General features: G+C 40.3%; 1 protein-coding gene and 1 long non-coding RNA gene across 2 annotated transcripts; one reads left to right on the forward strand and one right to left on the reverse strand.

The window, feature by feature from the left end:
* The first annotated feature begins 1,430 nt into the window (after window positions 1-1,430).
* Window positions 1,431-15,492, forward strand: LOC110198541 (uncharacterized). The gene is made up of 3 exons (XR_002321750.2): window positions 1,431-1,512; window positions 14,516-14,588; window positions 15,304-15,492. It is a non-coding gene; the product is annotated as an uncharacterized LOC110198541 (long non-coding RNA).
* A 639-nt stretch (window positions 15,493-16,131) lies between these two features.
* On the reverse strand, window positions 16,132-21,766 carry LOC144457014 (uncharacterized). Its single transcript, XM_078153662.1, has 2 exons — window positions 21,456-21,766; window positions 16,132-16,737 (listed from the first exon to the last, which is right to left on the reverse strand). Exons 1-2 carry the CDS (start codon window positions 21,718-21,720, stop codon window positions 16,682-16,684), a joined length of 321 nt encoding a protein of 106 aa, XP_078009788.1. The 5' UTR covers window positions 21,721-21,766; the 3' UTR covers window positions 16,132-16,681.
* Between the last annotated feature and the right edge of the window lie 51 nt (window positions 21,767-21,817).

Raw genomic sequence — 21,817 nt, forward strand, 5'->3', positions numbered from 1 at the left:
GGTGGACACCCTAGAGCAGCAGAGACTGGCGGCAGCGTCTGCATTGGGAGTCGAATACAAACTAAAACTACTAGAAAAGGCAGCTTTGGGACTCTACAAAGAGCCCATCAGAAAGCTACAGTATGCCTAAGGGGAAACATCTTTAGGATTCCAGCAAAAAAACTCCCACCGGTTCCAACTTAGCTTCTTTGACACATGTGCTCTAAGCCTGAGACCATTTTCTCCTAGACCCTACGTGTACTTATTGGAAAGTGGAGCACAAACTTGGGGGGGAGGGTATTGGTATCAACTGTTCTTACTATATCACTTTAGTAAAATACTGTTTCTCTAAAAGCTCATTTTTATGACTAGCTGAAGTCAATTGATATTCTTGAGAGGGACAGAAGAAGCACACTGGTGAGAGTTTATGGGCTATAGTACTGCTAGAAATACCCTTCAAGGTCCCCTAAAATCCTGAAGGGAGTGGCCAGTCTTGCTTTGGGACCCTAGACTGACAATGACAGTCGGGGTTGGGAGAGCGAACATAAGAGCAAACACTACATGTCCAGTGCTTCAGTTCCCTTAGTTACAGGCTGTGGTAGAACGAGCACTTGATTGGAACTGGGAACCTGACTTGTTTGACTTTGGCAGCTAGATGGTGCAGTGGGTAGAGTCCTGGGCCTGGAGTCCAGAAGACTTGAGTTCAAATACAGCCTCAGACACTTACTAGTTGTGTGACCCTGGGCAAGTCACTTGACCTCTGTTGGCCTCAGTTTCCTCAACTGTAAAATAGGGCTAATAATAGCATCTACCTTACAGGATTGTTCTAAGAATCAAATTATATAATATTTGTAAAGTGCCTAGCACACAGTAAGTGCTATACAAATATTTATTCCATTCCCCCTCCCTTATGGAAAAGAAAGTAAGTTAAATGAAGGAATGTTTATAATAATAAATTCTTGACACAGTGCCTACATACAGTAGATACTTAATAAATACTGGTTGATTGATTGATTGATTGGTTTGTATCTGTTCATTAACTTGACTCTGTGTTTTTAAGGAATGTGTGACCAAAAAAAAAAACAAACCAAAGATGGAATCACTATAGATGGCCTAATGGTTGGGCATCTCTGATTACCATCTGGCATGTGTTTTGGTAGAATCTTTTATTTCTAATTTGCTAAGTGGGCAGTTGATCCTGCTCTCCTAGATTTTAAAGGCACTTTGGAAGTCCCTAAAGCCATAGAAGGTAGAGATTTTCTAGTTTATGATTACATTTGTCATTGGGGTAAACTCTAATCCTAACCCCTCCCCATGTACTCGGACCAGAACATATTCCAAAGAGAATGTGTAGGTGGCTGAACTGAATTCCTCTGACTCCTTCTGGTTGCGTCACAGGTGTTCTATTTCAGAACGGGAAGACTTAGAGCTGGGGGATGATGCAATAGTCCTTTGGACTCCATGAGAGTAGCAAGAGGAGAGGGACACATTAAAGAGGATCAGCCACTGGGCCAAGAAAAGCTTGCCTACTCAGTAAGTAAACTTTAAAGGGAGAGACAACTTCTGCTCTCATGCTCTTCATCTTTTCTTTGGCATGTACTTTCTAGCACTTTCCATGGCAGAGACGGGCGGGGAGACGACAAAGATTCCTCTTCTTATTGGCTACCATGGCAGCTGCTTCCATATGGTGGTGCAATCACATGCTGCCTAGATAGATACTGGGTCTTAGCTCCTGGGTGCCTCTTATGCTTGGGCTTCTTATTCAGAGCATAGGTGACTGAATAGCAATCTTGAGATGGACATTTCTAGCCTTGAAGGCAACCTCATTCACGAGTTCAAGAGGTGAGGAGCTCCTAGGTCTTTCAGTAGGAGTTGACTGGCAGCAGAGAAGACGATTTTTACAACTACACAGTTTTCAGAGGATGACAATGAAGAGATGATGAATACAAATTCTGGATCAGCTGAACAAAAGACAAGGACTTTGAGGGAGTTATTCAGATAGCTCTTCGGTGAAGGTGAAATGTTTATTCCATGATCCCCAGTAAGTGCTTTATGTTTTCATTTTTAAGTATTAACATCCCAGGAGACTACAACAGATTATGTGGACTACTGTATCACGCTATAAATCTTTGTTAAAATATTCTTATGAGTCTTTCGTATTTTAAGAATTTCTTTTGGGTGGAAGAAATAAATAGCTGTCCTATACCTAATCTACTTTGTACACTGAGTACATTTCTTGTACTTGAGTATCTGGGGATAACATGAGCTAAATCTTAGTTTTAGGTGACTTTCTCTTGGATCAAATGAGATAATATTTATAAACCACTTAGCACAGTGTCTGAGACATAGTAAGTGTTTAATAAATGTTTGTTCCCTTCCCTCCCCTTCCAAAGAGTACAAAAACCTGAATCCTGTCTATGAAGACAGACACCCCTGGGACTGAATCCTGCTGTGATCCTCATGAGCCCAGAGTGAAGAATCTGTTAGTAGGAGAGGACAAGTACCCCAACTCTCTTGGGCTCAGCAAGACTATTGTTATACATTCATTTATTTTCTACTTGATAACCTAGAATTGGTGGAATCACAGGCGTATGCTAGTAAATGTTTAACAAATGGTACTCCAGGAAAAAAGTTACGCATGACTCATTTTTAAGTTTAACCTGCATTAATATTTTCTCCATATCTCATATCTGGGCACTCAAGAAAACAATAAATTAAGCCCCGATTTGTAGCATTACCAGTTTCTGAGGTATAAATACCCACACTGAAAATTTAACAGTTGGCTTTTAGGAGACAGTTCAACCTGGCTCTAACATACCCCCGCTCTAATGGAAAGTGTGTAGGATTTGTACTGAGTCTGAATCACATCTCTGCCACTTACCACTGGTGTGACCTTGGACAAATTACTTAACCTTTCTAGACCTCAGCTTACTCATCTTTAAAATGTGGGGGTTGGGCCAGATGACCCCCGAAGTCTATTCCAACTCTAAGACTATGTTGCTTCGCTTCCTCTGTATAGTCCTCAAGCCTAGCATAGTGCTACATAGATAGGATTGTAGCATCACAGATTTTTATCCATCTAGTCCAACCCTCTTAATCTTGAACAAGCTGAGCCCTAGAAAAGGTAAATAAGTTGTTCAAGGCCATGCAGATAGTAAAAAGAGCTGTGATATGAAATCAAGTTCTCTGATTGCAAATCCAGTGTTCTTTTCATTCAATGAATACTAAATTTTAAATGTAAAATAAATGAATAAAACTATAAATTAAGAAATCTCTACATGAGTGGTTCTCTGAGAGTTCTGTACAATCAGTGGTTTCCACAATCTATGGGAATGGTATCTGAATCAGGCGTCTGTCTAATAAATTAGACATACGGAATCCAAACTCTTGCTAGATAGTCATTGGTAACTCCAAACCATTAGGTGGTAGGGGGTGGGGAGGAGAGGGATTTGGTGCATGGTGAAGAAGGCGCATGAATTACTGGGGTGGTCATATCTTTTGTTGTCACCAATTCTATAATGAACTAAGGCAAGCTAATGAATCAAAACGATATAATCAATTGATCAAGAATTTATTGTGTCTACTACGTGCTCAGTACTACATTAGAAACTTAGTAACATTATTAATATTCCTTCATTTTATTTATTTTCTACTCTTTCAATCTTATCCTATTTCTTTCTAGTTGGTACTATCTGAAAATAAAAGAAATATTTCTGATAGGTCAATCGATTAATTGATTGCTTCAATGGTGTAAACTTATCTTTTACTACATATCAGTATTTTTTAAAAAAATCACCTATATTCTCAATAAAAAGTTTCTGTTATTTCACTTATAGGCTATAATTTAAAATGTTAGATTCAAAGCTATTCGCCCACCAAATGGCTAAACTAATTCTTGCTTCTCAAGGAGGAAAAAAAGTACTTTGATGGTCTAGACGATTGGTTTTTTTTAAAAAAAATCTCCATCATACTCTTTATGACCAAACTCTGCAGTCCTCTGACAGCAGCAATAATAAATATACAGCTGCTTATAATTCTGCACTGCAGAATTCATTTTTGGCTAGACACCATGGGAAGAAATCAAATCCTCCCCATATACATGGATGGTAAATTTATAGTAGTGACTATTAATAGTTGACATTTACATAATACTTCTTTGGTTACAAAGTCTCTTTGTACACCTTTTCTTTTGTTCCTGCTAACAACCCTGTGAGGTAGATAGTATATGGAAAGGGTTGGGGTGAGAAGGGAAGGAAAGTGGTAGGTAGATCAAACCTGTGATTTCATTAGGGAAATGGATTCCTGGTGAGGAAGTTATCTTTACCAATCCAGTTCCAGACCTACCTGTTCTGCAACTTAGAGAGTTGATTGGGACATTGAGAAGTTAAATGACTGGCCCTGTTTCAGAGAGCCAGTATAGGTCAGAAGGAGGACTTGAATCCAAATGCATTACTCTCTGCTTTGTTCCTCCAAACTATGGACTGTGGGACCTTTCCATCTAATTTGCAGCTAAAATCTTTTCTGTAGGTTGTCTTCCACATTAGAATATGAGTTTAAGAGTAGATACTGTCTCTGCTTTTCTATTTCTATCACTAGTACTTAGCATGGGGTTTTGCCCATAGTAAGTGCTTAATGTATGCTTTTTTATTCATTCATTCATTTCTTACTTGACTCCAAGGCTGGTTCTCTATCTATTATGACATGCTAGCTCTGCCATATTATTATTCCCATTCTATATATGGTAAAGTCAAGGCTTAGAATAATGAAGTGTCTGGATCAAGTACACTCTGCTCAAAAGTGGTAGAAACAAGACCTAAAACCAGGTCTTCCAGATTCAATGGTCTTTTCACTACATTGCACTGGCTGGGCATTGGAGCCCCTTCCTTACCATAGAGAGGCAGGAGATTTTATGGGTACAGAATGTCACATGATCGGTCCAATTACTGGGTCAGTTGATTTTCATTGTTGGTACACAGGAAACCACTGAGTTATAAAAACCAAAAGACATCAATAAAATCTTAATTTTAAGAAACGGAAAAAGAAAAGGCAAGGTAGAAGGGAACTTTCCTTAATCCCAGAAAAACTAAAAGGTCTACAGCTTTTCTAATTGACATGAAGCCTTCTAGAATCCTAAGAATATAGATATCTTAAAGAGAATTAAAATGCATTCATTTGACAAACATTTAGTGAGTCTTTACTAAATGAAAGGCACTGTAGTTGTTCTTATCTAAAATGTCATGGCATAAATCTTTTTTTAAATTTTTTTTATTAGTTTATTTTTAGTTTTCAACATTCACTGCCATAAGCTTTGAGTTTTAAATTTTTCCCCCTCCTTTCCCTCCCCCCTCCCCAAGACAGCATGCAATCTGATATAGGCTCTACATATACATTCCTATTAAACATATTTTCACATTAGTCATGTTGTAAAGAAGAATTAGAACCAATAGAAGGAACCACAAGAAAGAAGAAACAAAAGAAAACAAAAGAAAAAAAAAGAGCAAATAGTATGCTTTGATCTGCACTTGAACTCCATAGTTCCTTCTTTGGATGTGGATAGCATTTTCCATAATGAGACCTTTGGAGATGTCTTAGATCCTTGCGTTGCTGAGGAGAATTAAGTCTATCAAAGTTAGTCATAGCACAACGTGGCTATTACTGTGTACAATGTGCTCCTGGTTCTGCTCACTTCACTCAGCATCAGTCTATACAAGCCTTTCCAGGTTTTTCTGAAGTCTGCCTACTTATTTCTTATAGCACAATAGCATTCCATTACATTCATATACCACAACTTGCTCAGCCATTCCCCAATTGATGGGCATCCCCCTCAATTTCCAATTCTTTGCCACCACAGAAAGAACTGCTATAAATATTTTTGTACATGTGGGTCCTTTTCCCATTTTTATGATCTCTTTGGGATACAGCCCTATTAGTAATATTGCTAGATCAAAGGGTATACACATTTTTATAGCCCTCTGGGCATAGTTCCAAATTGCTCTCCAAAATAGTTGGATCAATTCACAACTCCACCAACAATGTATTAATGCTCTAATTTTCCCACATCTTCTCCAACATTTATCATTTTCCTGTTTTGTCATGTTAGCCAATCTGATAGGTGTGATGTGGTACCTTAAAGTTGTTTTGATTTGCATTTCTCTAATCAATAGTGATTTAGAGCATTTTTTCATGACTATAGATGGCTTTAATTTCTTCATCTGAAAGCTGCCTGTTCATATCCTTTGACCATTTATCAATTGGGGAATGACTTGTATTCTTATAAATTTGACTTAGTTCTCTATATATTTTAGAATTGAGGCCTTTATAAAAGACACTGGTTGTAAAAATTCTTTCCCAGCTTTCTGCTTCCCTCCTAATCTTGGTTGTATTGGCTTTGTTTGTGCAAAACCTTTTCAATTTAATGTGATCAAAATGATCCATTTTGCATTTCATAATGTTCTCTATCTCCTGTTTGGTCATAAATTCTTAAGTTCTCCATAGATCTGACAGGTAAACTATTCCTTGCTCTCTCAGTTTGCTTATAGTATCAGCCTTTATACCCTAAATCATGAACCCATTTTGACTTTATTTTGGTATAAGGTGTGAGATTTTGGTCTGTGCCTAGTTTCTGCCATACTCTTTTCCAGTTTTTCCAGCAGTTTATGTCAAATAGTGAGTTCTGATCCCAGAAGCTGGGGTCTTTGGGTTTATCAAACAGTAGATTACCATAGTCATTGACTACTGTGTCTTGTGTACCTAACCTATTCCCCTGATCTACCACCCTATTTCTTAGCCAGTACCAAGTACCTTTTTTTAAACTTTTTTTTTTGTGAGTCAATGGGGTTAAATGACTTTCCCAGGGTCACACAGCTAGTAAGTGTTAAGTGTCTGAGGCTGGATTTGAACTCAGGTCCTCCTGACTCCAAGGCCAGAGCTCTATTCACTGTGCCACCTAGCTGCCCCACCAAGTAGCTTTGATGATTGCTACTCTATAACACAATTTAAGATCTGGTATAGCTAGGCCACCTTCCCTAGCATTTCTTTTCAATAGTTCGCTTGATATTCTGGACCTTTTGTTCTTCCAGATGAATCTTGTTATTGTTTTTTCTAGCTCTATAAAATAATTTTTGGTAGTTTGATTGGCATGGCACTGAATAAGTAAATTAACTTAAGCAGAATTGTCATTTTTATTATATTAGCTTGGCCTACTCGTGAGCAACTGATGTTTTTCCAATTATTTAGATCTGACTTTATCTGTGTGAAAAGTGTTTTGTAATTGTGTTCGTGTATTTCCTGGGTTTGTTTCAGCAGGTAGACTCCTAAATATTTGATAATGTCTACAGTAGCTTTAAGTGGAATTTCTCTTTCTATCTCTTGCTGTTGGTCTTTGTTGGTAATATATAGAAATGCCTATGATTTATGTGACTTTATTTTATATCCTGCAACTTTGCTAAAATTGTTTATTGCAAGTAGTTTTTCACTTGATTCTCTAGGATTCTCTAAGTATATCATCATATCATCTGCAAAGAGTGATAGCTTTGTTTCTTCTTTGCCCATTCTAATACCTTCAATTTCTTTTTCTTCTCTTATTGCTAAAGCTAACATTTCTAGTACCATATTGAACAACAGTGGTGATAATGGATAATTGTTTTTCAACCCCTGATCTTATTGGAAATGCTTCTAGCTTATCCCCATTACATATAATGCTTGCGTAAGGTTTTAGGTAGATGCTACTTATTATTTTAAGGAAGACTCCATTTATTCCTATGCTTTCTAGTGTTTTCAATAGGAATGAGTGTTGTATTTTGTCAAAAGCTTTTTCTGCATCTATTGAGATAATCATGTGGTTTCTGTTAGTTTTGTTGTTGGTATGATTAATTATGCTGATAGTTTTCCTAATATTGAACCTGTCCTGCATTCCTGGTATAAATCCTGCCTGGTCATAGTATATTATTCTCATGATAAGTTGCTATAATCTTTTTGCTAATATTTCATTTTAAAATTTTGCATCTATATTCATTAGGGAAATTGGTCTATAATTTTCTTTCTCTTTTGACTCTTCCCAGTTTAGGTATCAGTACCATATTCGTATCATAAAAACAGTTTGGTAAGACTCCTTATTTGCATGGCATAAACCTTTTGTGAAGCCATGTGGAAATCAGTGCCTATTATTTTTAAGTTAATATTGAATCTATTTTTTTCTACTAGGACAATAACTTTGATACAGCCGTTCTAAGAACAATTGATGAACACTAGGAAATATTATAATTACCTTCTACCTACCCTAGTATCTCCACTTCTTCTGAAGTCTTCCCTTTATCCTTTTTTTTCCCCTGAATTCTGTATCTTTGAGAATCTTTATACAGATCTGGGAGTTCAGGAATCTAGGATGCTAAGGAGCAAGGGCTCTGGGAACCCTATCCAGAATAATTTTGGATTTGAATTTAGTGAGATCATTACTCTTTAGGTACTGAGCTAAGTTGTGAGTCTAATTCAACTCTACTTCCCAACCCCTGAGACCTAGGTGTTAAAGGGAATGATAATATATCTTTGAGGTTCTGGGAAAAACATTTGTAGATAGATGGATGGATAGATAGATAGATAGACAGATAGATTGATTTGTTATTGATAAATCTTTGAAGTAAATATTTGTAAAAGCTAATTCAATGTTATGTTGTTGTTTGTCTTTCATTCTTGAAGAGAACCATGACATCAGGAGGATGATGCCCATGACTTGCAAGTGAATTGGATTTAGGTGAGGGAGGCTGTTCAAGGTCACTAGCCTCACTTTCTCCTCTGGAGCCATCTGGGTCCAGTGGCAAGATATCGATCAGGATGACTGGAGATGGCCCCCTCAATGTTACATGATTAAATGTTGAATGGGCATTGCCTCAGACAAACTGAGACCCAAGAAAGACCTTAATGTAGAAAGGCCAAAGTCACCTGCTGAATCCCAGGCCACTGCCAGTCATCTTGACTTTTGTCATGCTGCTGGACTTTGATGACTCTCGAGGAGAGAATGAGGCTAATAACTTTGTACAGCTCTGCCTCAGTTGATTCCAATTCACTTGCAAGTCATGGCATCATCTTCCTGATGTCATGGTCCTCTTCGAGAGCAAAGAACAAACAGCAAGAACGACAACAACAAATATAACTAGGGTGCTAGGTGCTAGGGTGCTAGGTGCTAGGCTGGCCCCTTAAAATGGAGGAAACATAGGCAGGTGAGGCTCCAGCTAGTGGGAGAGAAAAGAAAGTCCCCAACCCCTTGTGGTACCCCACCCCGAATGTATGTGTGTGTGTGTGTGTGTGTGTGTGTGTGTGTGTGTGTGTGTTTGTGTAGAGGGCATAAAATGTAACAGGGTTGGCCCTGCGAGAGTGGGGCTAGAGTCAATCAAAAGCAAAAGAAGTATTTGGGATTTCAACTGTGTATGTATTTAGAGATTGTTGTGTGTGTACGTGTACATATTATACATCAATATGGTAGAATGTAAATTCTTTACCCCATTAGAGGATTTATTGATTACTGTCCTTTGTAAAACAAAATGCAGGGATCTGATTTTTTAAGAAGCATATTGTAAGCCTTAAAGTTCTATTCAAATGGTAGCTACTATGTGATTATTATCCTTAATATTTAAAACCTCCACTAAAGTCCCACTCTGAGAAATCATCTTGGCCTGAAGGTAAGCCTGGATTCTCAAAGGCTGCGGCCCAAGAGCATAAACTCTCATTGCTCTTACCAAGCCATAGAGAGTTCAGTTGAACAGAGACAGTAATGGCCTGTGTGTCTGCCGTCCAAAAGCAAGCCTCCCTAAATTTTGAAAGGATAAGTAGCATTTTTATATAATGCTCTACAAGGTTTGCAAAGTGCTCTGTATTTCTTTCTTTTTTTTCAGGCAATTGGGGTTAAGTAACTTGGCCAGGATCACACAGTTAGCAAGTGTCAAGTGTTTAGTCTGAGGCCACATTTGAACTCAGGTCCTCCTGACTTCAGGGCTGGTGCTCTACCCACTGCACCACCTAGCTGCCCCTTTGTATTTCTTATCTCGTTTGATGAGAATGGCTCATTAATAGGTACTTGGCCAACAGGTGATAACTCTTTGCCACAGCAGCTTCTGGTGTCCAGGTACCGACATGCGGAGAGGTTTCAATCTGCATTGGTGGAGGGAAGGCCCATACTGATGAAACCGGGGATTTATAAAAGTGTTTGAAGAAGTATGAGGCAGTTAGGTGTCATAGTGTGATTAGAGTGCCAGGCTGAGTCCAGAAGATCTGATTTCAAATGCTGCCTCAGACACTTACAAGCTCTCAGTATCACTTATTTCATCTATAAAGTAGAAATAATAATAGTACTTACCTCACAGGGTTGTTGTGAGAATAAAAAGACATATCAAGTGCTTTGCAAACCTTAAAGCATTTTTTGTTATGATTATTCATTATTATTCCAAAATGATACTTCTTTTTAAAAAATTTACTTAGCATTCATTTACAAAAATTTTGAGTTTCATGTTCTCTCCCTCCTTCTAGCCCCTCCCCTGTCTATTGAGAAGGCAAGAAATATGATGCCCATCATACGTGTGAGTCATGCAAAATATATTTCCACATTAGCTACATCACAGAAAACAAAGCAAGAAAAATAAAGTGAAAAAAATATATCTACTTCAATCTGCATTCAGAATTCATAAAATGACACTTCTAACAAGAATTTCCCCCTGTAACAACAAGTGATCACGGATCTTTCCTTGAAGACCTCCAGGAAAGGGGAACCCACTACTTAATAAGTAGGATCATTTTAATTTTGGACATCTCTAATCAAAAGGAAGCCTTTTCTTGACTTTAAGCCTAAACTAGCAGCAGCGACTTCTGCCTAATGCTTCTTGTTCTGCCTCTAGGGCCAAGCCCAATAAGGCTAATCCTTCTTTTTTCCAGAAACAGCTGTTCAAATACTTAAAGACTTCTCTTCCCTAATTTTCAGATCCCTGGTTTCTTTAGTCAATCCTCACATGAAATGAACTACTGGCTTTTCCACTATCCGGACTGCCTTTCTCTGGACATTTTCCATCTAATTTTGGTAATTCATGTGGTAATTCATGCCAATTGATGTTATTGTTGCTATTTAGTCGTTTCAGACTCCTCACGGCCCCATTTGGGGTTTTCTTGGCAAAGAAATTGGTTTGCCATTTCTTTCTCTAGTTCATTTTACAGATGAGGAAACTGAGGCAAACAAGGTTAAATGACTTGCTCAGGGTCACATAGCTAATAAGTGTCTGAGGCTAGATTTGAACTCAGGAAGATGAGTTTTTCTGACTCTAGGCCTGGCGCTCTAGCCACTGTACCACCTACTTGCCCTTGCCAATTCATACTTAATAATTATGTTGCACTTTATCGTTTTTCACAGGCTTTTACAGTCTTCTACATGACACATTTTCACAGGATTTGCAGTCTGCTACATGACAACCCTAATTTTTTTCAGACAAGATCTACGATTTCATTAAGTATAGAGAACTTCCAGTAGGTAGCTGCCTCTACTACTGCAGGTTAGCACCTGCTTGGGAACTTAGTCTAAAAGAACTGCTTGGGGCCCTGAGACTTTAAATTACTTTCCCAGGACCATAAAGTCAGTGTATGTCAGAGGCAATACTTGAACTCAGGCTTTTCTAACTGTTAGGCCAACTCACTGTTCATTATTCCATGCTTCTCTGATCATAGGTTCATAGATTTAAAGTTAGTATAGACCTTAAAGATTATTTAGCACAACCTCCTTATTTTGTAAATGAAACTAAGAAACATTAGGGTTAAGGACATACAGGCAGTAAATAGCACAGCCGAAATCTGAACGCAGGTACCCTGATACAAAATCCAGTCATCTTCCCACCAACTAGGCTTATGTAGTGCACAGAAGGACTGGCGCCCACCTGCAGTTATAAAGAGTGCTTGAGCTATTAAAGGCATAGCAGGTGCTGACTCCCATATCTGTTTGCATGTTGTTAAATAAATGTGAAACTGGGGAGAAGTGCCATCCCTGATAACTAGCTGCATTTTATCTTTCCAATTTTACTTTCATTGGTGCCAAACGAAGGAAGCTTTTTTTCAGGCTGAACCACAACCAAATGTAGTTTGACGAAAACCTGTTACTTTTAAAATGTTTTTCTTTAAGCATAGATGATGTCAGTTGTCTGTCCAGTAGATCTGACCCACAGAACCATTTGTCTTTTTTAATGAAATTTTATTTTTTTTTCAATGACTAGCATATATTTTCTCCCTTTTGGTACATCCCAACCCCTCCTGCTGAGAAAGAAAAAAAGAAAAACAAAATCGTTATAATAGTTATAGCCAAGCAAAACAAATTGGGCAGATCCAAAAATGTATGTTTCATTCTGTGTATTGAACTCACCAACTCTATTAGGTGGTAGGTAGCATGTCTTGCTTAGTCATTTCACCAAACCACATTTCTAACGAAAGAAACTGCTTAAGTTGTAGTCAGAGCAAAAGGCACACAGTAGATCGTCAATAAATACTTGGTTTTGGACTCATGTTTCCTTGTTGTGACCCTTAGGGAGTCAGAGCTCAATGGAGTGCTGCTAGAATGACTGGCCCCCCTCTGCTGTGCTGAACTTTGTTTGCCCTCTACCAAACCACTGGCAACCCGGAAGGGGTACCAGGCTGGGCCAGAGCTCTAGAATCACCGAGTCACGATGGTCATCTAACCTAATCCAGAACTATAAAAGAATTTCCTCCATAACATACCTGACAAGTGATCATTCCGTTTTCTTGAAGGCCTCTAATGAGGAAGAGCCCACTGCCTCCCAAAGTAGTCCATCCCACTTTTGAACATATCAGACTGCAAGTTTTTCTCTTTACATCAAATCTGAATTTTCCTCTTTGCAAATGTGCACCCATTCCTCCTGGTTCTGTTCTCTGGAGTGAAATAGTATAAGTCTGATTTCCTCTTCCAGCTTGAAGAAAATGATTATGTTTCCCTCCTCTCCCTATGTCTTTCCCCACCAAAAATCTTCTCTTCTTCAGGCTATGTATCCCCAGCGCCTAGCATGTACTAGGCACTTAATGTTTATTGAAGGGGTATCTAGGTGGTACAATAGATAGAGCACTGGCCCTGGGTCAGGAGGACCTGAGTTCAAATCCAGCCTCAGACACTTACTAGCTGTGTGACCCTGGGCAGATCACTTAACCCTGGTTGCTTCAAAAAAAAATTATTGATCGACTCCACTGATAGCATGAACTCAAGGCTCTTTGCCAGACTGGTTGCTCTCCAGCTTTCAATGCTCTCCTAAAATGGGATGCCCACAATTGAAAACAGTAAGCCAGATGTAGCCTGCTGAGGTCAGAGTCCAGTTGGATCACCAACATCTGATTCCTGATGCTACATATCTCTTAATATAGCATTAATTTTCTTGGCTGCCGTGTCTCACTTGGGCATGCAGATGGTGACTACCTAGCCACAAGAAAAAGTCAAGGGTGAGGCCAGAAACTGAGAAAATCTGTTGGAGGGTAGGATGTGTCTATGTCTACACAATCCTGCCAAAGATTCCCACCCTTTCAGCAGGATACTGTCCACTAAGTGAGTTTCTTTCTATGACTGTGCTTTGGAAATGGGTGCTTAGATCAGGTGGAGCACACTACAAAGGCTCCAGAGAACTGGGCCCTCATTGGCCAGTCCCACCCCACTCCTTCCTTACATATGAAATAGATGGTTGATCAGGGAGCCTTTGAACAATTTAATGATGAGGCTATAAGATAGGCTTTGTTCAGAAGGGCACCTCCCATAGAGCTAGGCATGCACCCCAGCTCCTTGCTGAGAGGATCTAGAGAACTCTTCTAATTGGTTCCCAATTGCCTCCAGAAACAACATGAATGCCAAGTGAGAGTACAGGAGGAATGGATTCTTGTGAGAAGAACTATCTTTACTTGTAGTCTGGAAGAATAAGCCGTTATACAGATTGTCCTCAGAGGTGCAGAGAGTATCAGTCAACTGTGCCAGGGCAATTTCAACTCAATAAACATTTATTAAGCACCTACTAAGTGCTGGGGACACAAATAAGGAAAAAAAGTCCATTCCCTCAAGCAGCTTACAATCTAATGGTGGAAGACAACACACAAAAGGAAGCTGAAAAGGGGAAGGGTGGGCACCAGGGAGTACTCAGTTCAGAGGCATGATGCTCCACGAAATAAAAACCAAGCAGAGCTGCTGACGGAGAATAGCATGAATGGAAAGTTCTGAGAGTTTAGTTCTCTATAAAGGAAGGCTTTTAGAGGAGTTCAGTGCTCTGCCCTCCAGTCCTACAAGCAAAGGGTTAGGGTTACTAAGGGAGTATCAAAAACTGAGTCAATGAGGTTGGCGCTCAGGTTTTCATTTATCAGCTTATCTTGGGGGGAAGGTAAGACATTCCAAGAAGCAGAAATTGAGCTCTTTGACTGTGCATTCCCCAGGAGATGGGGAAACTGTAAGTGCCAGTGTACCTGACCCATCCTCTGCATACCTGTAAGCTTGTCCCTTTTCTTTTTGTTCTTTTTTTTTTTTTTGCAGGGGCGGGAGGAGGCTTTCTCTTCCTTTACCTTCCAGACTACTGTGAAGTAAGAGGAATTCCAGAGCAAGAGAGGTAAGAGGACTGTGCTTGGCCAGGAAAGCCTCTGCCTTTCAGGTGCCAGTGGCTTTCTTCTGCCTGTTTCTTTTTCTGAGCACAAGCCAAACACTAGTGATCCTAGGAATGGATATTTCCAGTCTTGGGAGTTACCTTGGGGGTAAGCTTAAGTGCAAGAGTGGCCAAGTCCTACAGCGCCCAAGAGACTGAGAGTTCCTGAGCTCCAGGGTTAGGCAGTGGCCTCCCAGAAGGAGGTTTCCTTACCAGCTGTGGTGTATGGGGTGCTCAGGGAGGAATCTTCGATGTGAGCCATTATCCATCTTTTAACCCAACTCTCACTTGTGGTACCAAGAAGCTGTAGTATGTGCAGCGGCCACACCCCTGTAAAACCGTCTTGGAAGATGAGCTAAACCCATTGAGGGTAACTGACAGGCCTCAAACCTGTGGTTAAGCTAGGGGGATGTATACCTCAAGCATGTGGAAACCTCCCAGCAGAATGGGAGGATGAAAACAATTTGTTCCAATGGCCATGAAGGTAGCTGAAGCAGAGTTTGGTCAGACATTGGAGACACCAACATCATCTTGGGCCATCCCAGGACTTTTGTCTTGCCACTGGACTTCAATGACTCAGGAAAACAGTGAGGCTGATGCTTTGTGTAACTCTGCCTCACTTAAATCCAGTTCACTAGCAAATTAAGACATTACCCATGATATCATTCATTGGTCCCCTTAGAAAAAGAAGGATGCACAACAACTTACCAGCTAATTTCTCAGAAGAGGAGAGAGTATCAACCATGAAGGAAAGTCCTGCAGCTGAAGGAAGGCCTAAAACCAGCCCACAGAATCTTGTCAATATTTTATGATATTTTGGTGTGTTGTTCACATTGTGTTGATTGGAGGTGAACTTGCTGTTGTTCGGTTATTTTGGTTGTGATAGACTCTTTGTGACTCTATTTGTGTTTTTCTTGAGAAAGATAATGGGGTGGTTTTCCACCTCCTTCTCCAGCTCATTTTACAGATGAGTAAACTGAGGCAAACAGGTTTAAATGACTTGCCCAGGGTCACACAGCTAGTTAAATTTGTGAGGCCACATTTGAACTCAAGTTCTTTTGACTCCAGGCACTTTATCCACTGCACCACCTAGCTGGAGGCAAATGGAGGATATAAATTTGTAGGCACACTCTTCTGAGAAAGTCTAGCAAGTTCATTTCAATGTTTAATGTTTCTGTATTTATTCGTGAGCTGCTACAAGTCACTTTTATCTTACGTGCATTTTCTGTGGCGAATGACATAGAGGCTGTTCCATAGTCAAAACCCATATCACACAATGAATGCCAGTTTGAGTATTGGAAGCCTATTGCCCACACTTGGGGAAACCTGGATGAAAGCCATACTTAACCTTTATTCATATTTTGAGGTGAGGGCAAGGAGTCAAAGAGGAATAATAACTCCTTTGGGCAGGGATATGGTGGCAAATGTTTAACAACAGGTTTTCTGGAAGAAAAAATGTACATGCAACATATTTTTTTAAAGTTTAATCTGCATTAACTTTCCCCCCATCACTTTCTTAAGTCTAAAAAAATCAACAAAATGATAAATTGAGTCCTGACTTGCAGAGTTTGCCAATTCCTGAATGTAAATGCTCATAATGAAAATTTAACAATTAGCTTTTTTGAGCAGGTTTGAGCTGACTCTTACATGCTCCTGCCTTTGCAACCACCTCTCCCCCAGGATCTGACCAGATCCATGTGAGCCCTGAGTCCTTGGGGAGGCACTTGGCCACAGGGTATGCCTCTAGGGCTTCAGTAAACAATCTTTGTATCTTGGTACTTGTCTTACTAGAACACCAATATACATGTTCACTGTCAAAGTATTCTTTATATTATACACTTTATGATACTCTGAAAATAAAATTCTCTCATCAACACATGCACACACAATAGGGATACTTCTCTAATGTATCTTTAATACTGATATAGTACTGCTTGACAACACCAGAAGTGTCAATAGGTATTGCACATACTATAAATGTAGGTAGGGTTAGTTTTCAAGGGATGTTGCTGGTGCTGGCACTGTAGCCATGTCACAGAGTAGTGTAGTGATGTGAAGCTTCAAGCTATGTGGACGTCAAATGAAAAGTCCAGATTCTCCATGGATGGAAGCAAACCTAAGGTAAAAAGACAGCTGAGTTGTTAGGGAAAGACCTCTGTCCTCAGCTGCTGCCGCTCCCTCTCCATTTTCATTTCTGCCAGCCTCTAGCTCTACCTGTTCTGAGGCCCCATCTCAAACTGGGATGGGCATTGCCAAGACAATGCCTGGTTTCTTAGGTCATTCTGCTCTCCCTTAAACTTTTTTCTTTAGTGCAACAGAAACAATGTTGGACGAGTTTGAAAGGAATTTATACTGAAAGAAAAATAAAAATACTAGGGGCAAGCATGAAAAAGTACAATTGTATGTACACAAGGAGTCATTTACAGAAAATAGATTTCTTATGTCAAATTAAAATGTAGCCATAGATTCACATGAAAGGATCATATATCCAGAGCTGAAAGAACTTCAGCGGTCATCTAGCCCTGCCCACTCCATTTATACACAAGGAAACTGAAGAGGCCCAGAGGGAGGATAAAAGATTTGTCCAAGGTCAAAATAGGATTTGAACTTAGGTCCTTTGACTCCAATCCAGTGCTCCTATGAGTCGTCCTATCTCAGTTCTGCACCTCTAGCCAGTCTGGGTTGGAAGATAACCCAAGCTAGTCAAACTCTTAGCCTGAAGTGATTTCCATTCGGCACCATTTCCAAGTCTGATAAAAGTTTCTGTTTTTCCCAGTACCTACTTCCCAGTTTTCTTTATGGGTATCAGTCCCTGGGTCATCTCTTCCATCTCTTGGCTAAAAGGAATATTCACCAAGTATTTGAAGTATTTGTCTTGGCTCCCTGAAGGGTACAAAGTCTCAACATTTCTGTTGGAAAGGACCTGGGAGATGACCTAATCCAACTTGTACATATCCCCCATTATGATCCCAACAAGTGGTTATCTAGCCTCTATTTGAAGCCCTTCAGTAACAAGAAATCAAGTACTTCCTGGTGCAGCCCATTTCACTTTCGGACATCTCCAATTGTTTGAAAGTTTTCCTGGCTGTTAATATTCCAGATGTGTTCTGACAAAGGCAAAGTAGAGCTGGCTTGTTACTTCCTATTCTGCATATTATGCTTTTCAATGCTACCCAAGATCAAATTAACCACCGGGGCTCATTTTCCTCATCTGTAACAAGAAGGGGTTGTACTAGATGACCTAAATAGTCTCTTTCAGCTCTGACATTCTATGTTTCTATGGTTTATGATTCTGGACCTGACTGTTCTCTTGGCACCTTCTAATACAAATACACTGACAGAGATACACAGCTATGGGACAAATATAAAGTTGGTTAAAATAAAATTAAACTCCTAAATGAAATAATTTCATGGGTAAGGGGATATGGACAAAGATACAAAGGTATGTTTATAATTGTGGTGATGAGGTAGAACAGCAGTGGGAGTTACATATTGAACTTTTGAGAGAATGTGGGGGGAAGTAGGCAAGGAAGAGGATGACAGGATCTTCTCTAAGCTATCCATGGAGGTTTTGTGGAGGAAGCCACTCAGAAGAGCACTAAGGTCTTCCATTCCATGTTATGTTGCTTGGGACTTGAGTCAATTGTTTTTTTATTCATTTCTTTTTCATCCATAGGATGGGACAAAATTTGGGATTTCACTAGTCTAGGGAATTCTCAATTGAGGAAACTCCTGCTGGCACTTTCCCTTAAATTTAACTCTCATATAGCTGCCTAGACTTGTCCTGGGTCATGCAATCAGTATAAGTCTAAGATGGGACTGAATCCCAGTTTTTCTGGCTTTGAGGACAGCTCTCTCCAGCTTGTCTCCTTCTAAATTCAGCTCTTTAGTGAAACCTTTCCTGACCCCTTTGATATTAGTATTCTCTCCCTCCTCCTCCCAGTGATTAAGTATTTACTTAGTTGTTGGCATGTAGTACCTTCCCAGTAAAAATAATGCAAACTCTTTCGGGGCTGGGACTATTTTTCTGTTGGTCTTTTCAGTCCCTAGAATAAAGCACTGTGCCTTCTTCATAGTAGCACTAAAAGTTTATTTAGATAATTGTAACTACTAGATTCTTGTCAACCGCATCAGCACGCGTTTATTAAGCATTTATTTTTGCTGGGCACTGTGGTAAGTTCTGGGTATACAAAACGCAAAAAAACAAACAAAAAAAACCAGTCCCTGCCCAGAAAGAGCATACATTCTAATGAGGGAGACAGGTAAATAATTAGGTACACATGCATCTAGAATAGATGGGAGGGGTAATCTCAGAGGGAAGGCTATAGCTAGAGTTGCTGGAGGCTAGAGGAGGGAGGGAATCAGGAGATACCTCCTACAGAAGGTAAGATTTAAGCTAAGTCTTAGAAGCCTGGGGAACTGAGTCAGAGATGACGCATAGGGAACAGCTAACACAAAGGCACAGAAGTGAGAGATGGGGCGCCTTGTTTGAGGAGTAGCAAGCAGGCCAGTGTAGGTGGCCCATAGAGTATGTGAAGAGGAATAAAGTATGTAAGAATACTGGATAGAAAGGATCAAGGTTTTCACCAGCTTTAAATGCTAAATAAGTTTATGTTTGATCTTGCAACAAGGTGCCACTGGGCTATCTTAACAGGGTATGACATGGTCAGTTTTAGAAAAATAACCTCAGCAGCTAGAGTTTGGAGAAACTTGAGGCTGGCAGACCAGTTATCAAGTTATTGCAACAGTTCAGGTTAGAATTGATGAAGGCCTGAATTAGGGTTGTGGCTGTGTGTGGAAAGAAAGAAACATACATGATAGAGATGCTGTGAATGCAGAAATATTGGCTATATGGAATGAGTGAGTGAGGAATGGAGGATTATACTGAGGTTTTGGGCCAAGTGATGAGGAAGGTGGTGGTATCCTGGATAGTAATAAGTGTGAAGTTGGGGGAAGGAAGGATAGCCAGCAGCAGGGGTACAGGCTTCTCCTCAACATGTTGAATTTGAGATGACTAAAGAACATCAAGCTTGTGATATCCAAGAGGCAGTTAGTGATATGGGACTATAAAGAGAGAGGCTAGGGATAGATATATAAATCTGGAAATCATAGGCATAATAGATGGTAACTGAACCCATGGGAGCTAATGAAGTCATTGAGTAAGATAATATAGAATGAAAAAAGAAGAGTGCCTGTGACGGGGCCATGGAGGACACCCATAAATGGTAGGCACTGTATGAATGAAGAACCAACAAAGAGGAGGTCATACAATCAGGAAAGAATAGTCCCATAAAAACCTACAGCAAGAGCATATGCAGAAGGTGAAGAATGTTTTAGAGAAGTCAAGCAGGATTAGGCTTGAGAAAAGGCCATTATATTGGGCACCTGAGAGATCCTGATAACTTTCTGTTTCAGTTTCATGATGTGATCAGAAGCCAGATTGTATAGGGTTTAGAAAACAGTAAGAGAAGAGTAGGGATCAAGTGTAGAGAACTTTCTTATGGAGTTTAGCTACAAAGGGGAGGTGAGCTGTAAGATAACTAGCAGGGATGACAGGATCAAGTGAGAGTTCAGATTTTGTTTGATTTTGTTAGTTTGTTTTTAAGGCTGGGCAATAGACATGTTTGTAGGCAGCAGGGAAGAAGCCAGAAGATGGGGAAGAGTGGCAAGTGGGAATAGGATAAACAGTGAATGTAGGTAGAGGCTGGTTTTGGCAAGAAGGGCCACCTCATTCACCTGACATCCAAGTGAAGGAAGAGATAGTGGAAAATGTCTGATTGCTATAAGGATAAGGAAAGAAAGGAATGTTCTTGGCAAATGGCCTCATTTTTTTTCAATGAAGTATGAAGTCCTCAGCTAAGGGGTGCTAGGAGAGAGAGATATGTGAAGCAATCATTGTGTTGATGGAGACTGAACTGATTAGGGAAGGGGGTAGTATGTTTGCTCTGATTCTTGTGAAACAGGACATATTCTGACAATTCTAATATTATTAGTAAACAGATTTATTTAAATTAGGCCTGCTTTTAGTTTATTTAACAGTAAGGTGAATAAATGCAATTAAGTTTTAGAATACCATTTCCAAGTAATCAAATGAATGAAGCCTCTCCCAATGATTTCACAGGGTGATCAGCCTCTCTTAAAATGGGAGTTCCATTTAAGTAAACTTTAGAACCTTGCTACTGACACTTAAAGGAGTTACAACTTAAAGTAGTTAGGTGATGACTTTGAGATAACATTCAGTTCAAATAAACACGCCCCTCCCCCCCAAACCATCCTAGACAGCTAAGATACTATCCTATTTTTAAAGACTTTCAAGAAAGGAGGTGTGATTCCTAAAGTACAACCACCATCCCTGTCAGTAATTTCATCATCCATAAATCATTGGAGCTACTCTGCAGGTCTGCCTCCTATAGTGCTGCACTCAATGTGGATGAACTGAATTTTTAAAAAAGAAAAAAACAAACTGAGAATGCTCCAGTATCAAGTACCAAGCTACCTAAAGTACTGAGCCTCCATTTCCTCTTCCATTATGTATATATCTATGCATACACAAAAACATATAGCAATTACATAATGCTTGTTTGCAAAGTGCCCAACTTTATCTCGTTTGATTACACTGCGTGTATATATACATGTACACTTATAAGCCTATATATTTATATTATATGTACACATTCTCTGCAATCAAATGATAAAGTTGAGAGACAGAGAATAAGCTGTGAGGATGTGCAGCCCCGGTTACCTATGCTAACTTCCAATTTGTCTCCCTGTTAGAATGTAAGGTCCTTGCAAGTAGGGGCTTGTACTTCGTACGGAACGGAGGAGTAACAGCACCTATTTTACAGGAAGGGAAGGCTGAGGCCCGGGGAGGGGGCGGTAAAGTCTCGCTCGGCGGCTGCGGGTCCTCGGATTCTACAGCGGGTGCTCTGGAGCGCTGGGGGGTTCTGGAGGCGCGATGGGGCTGGCCAGCGGCCAGGGCCCACCGGCCGCAGGCGGGCCCAGCTTGGCGCGGCTTTCCCGCGCCGCGGGGCACCGGGGTCCCCTCCCTGGACTGAGAGGATGCCGAGCAGCAAGCGCTTCTGCTCGGCCGCCGCGTCATCCCCGCGAAGCCTTCGGGCGCTCCAAGCCCAAGCCCAAGCCCGGGCCCAGCCTCAGCACTCTAAGGCTGCCCGCGACCGAGACCGTGACCGCCCCGC

Source organism: Phascolarctos cinereus, unplaced genomic scaffold (assembly GCF_003287225.1).
Source record: "Phascolarctos cinereus isolate Bilbo 61053 unplaced genomic scaffold, phaCin_HiC Scaffold_4;HRSCAF=312, whole genome shotgun sequence".
NCBI classification, from domain to species: domain Eukaryota; kingdom Metazoa; phylum Chordata; class Mammalia; order Diprotodontia; family Phascolarctidae; genus Phascolarctos; species Phascolarctos cinereus.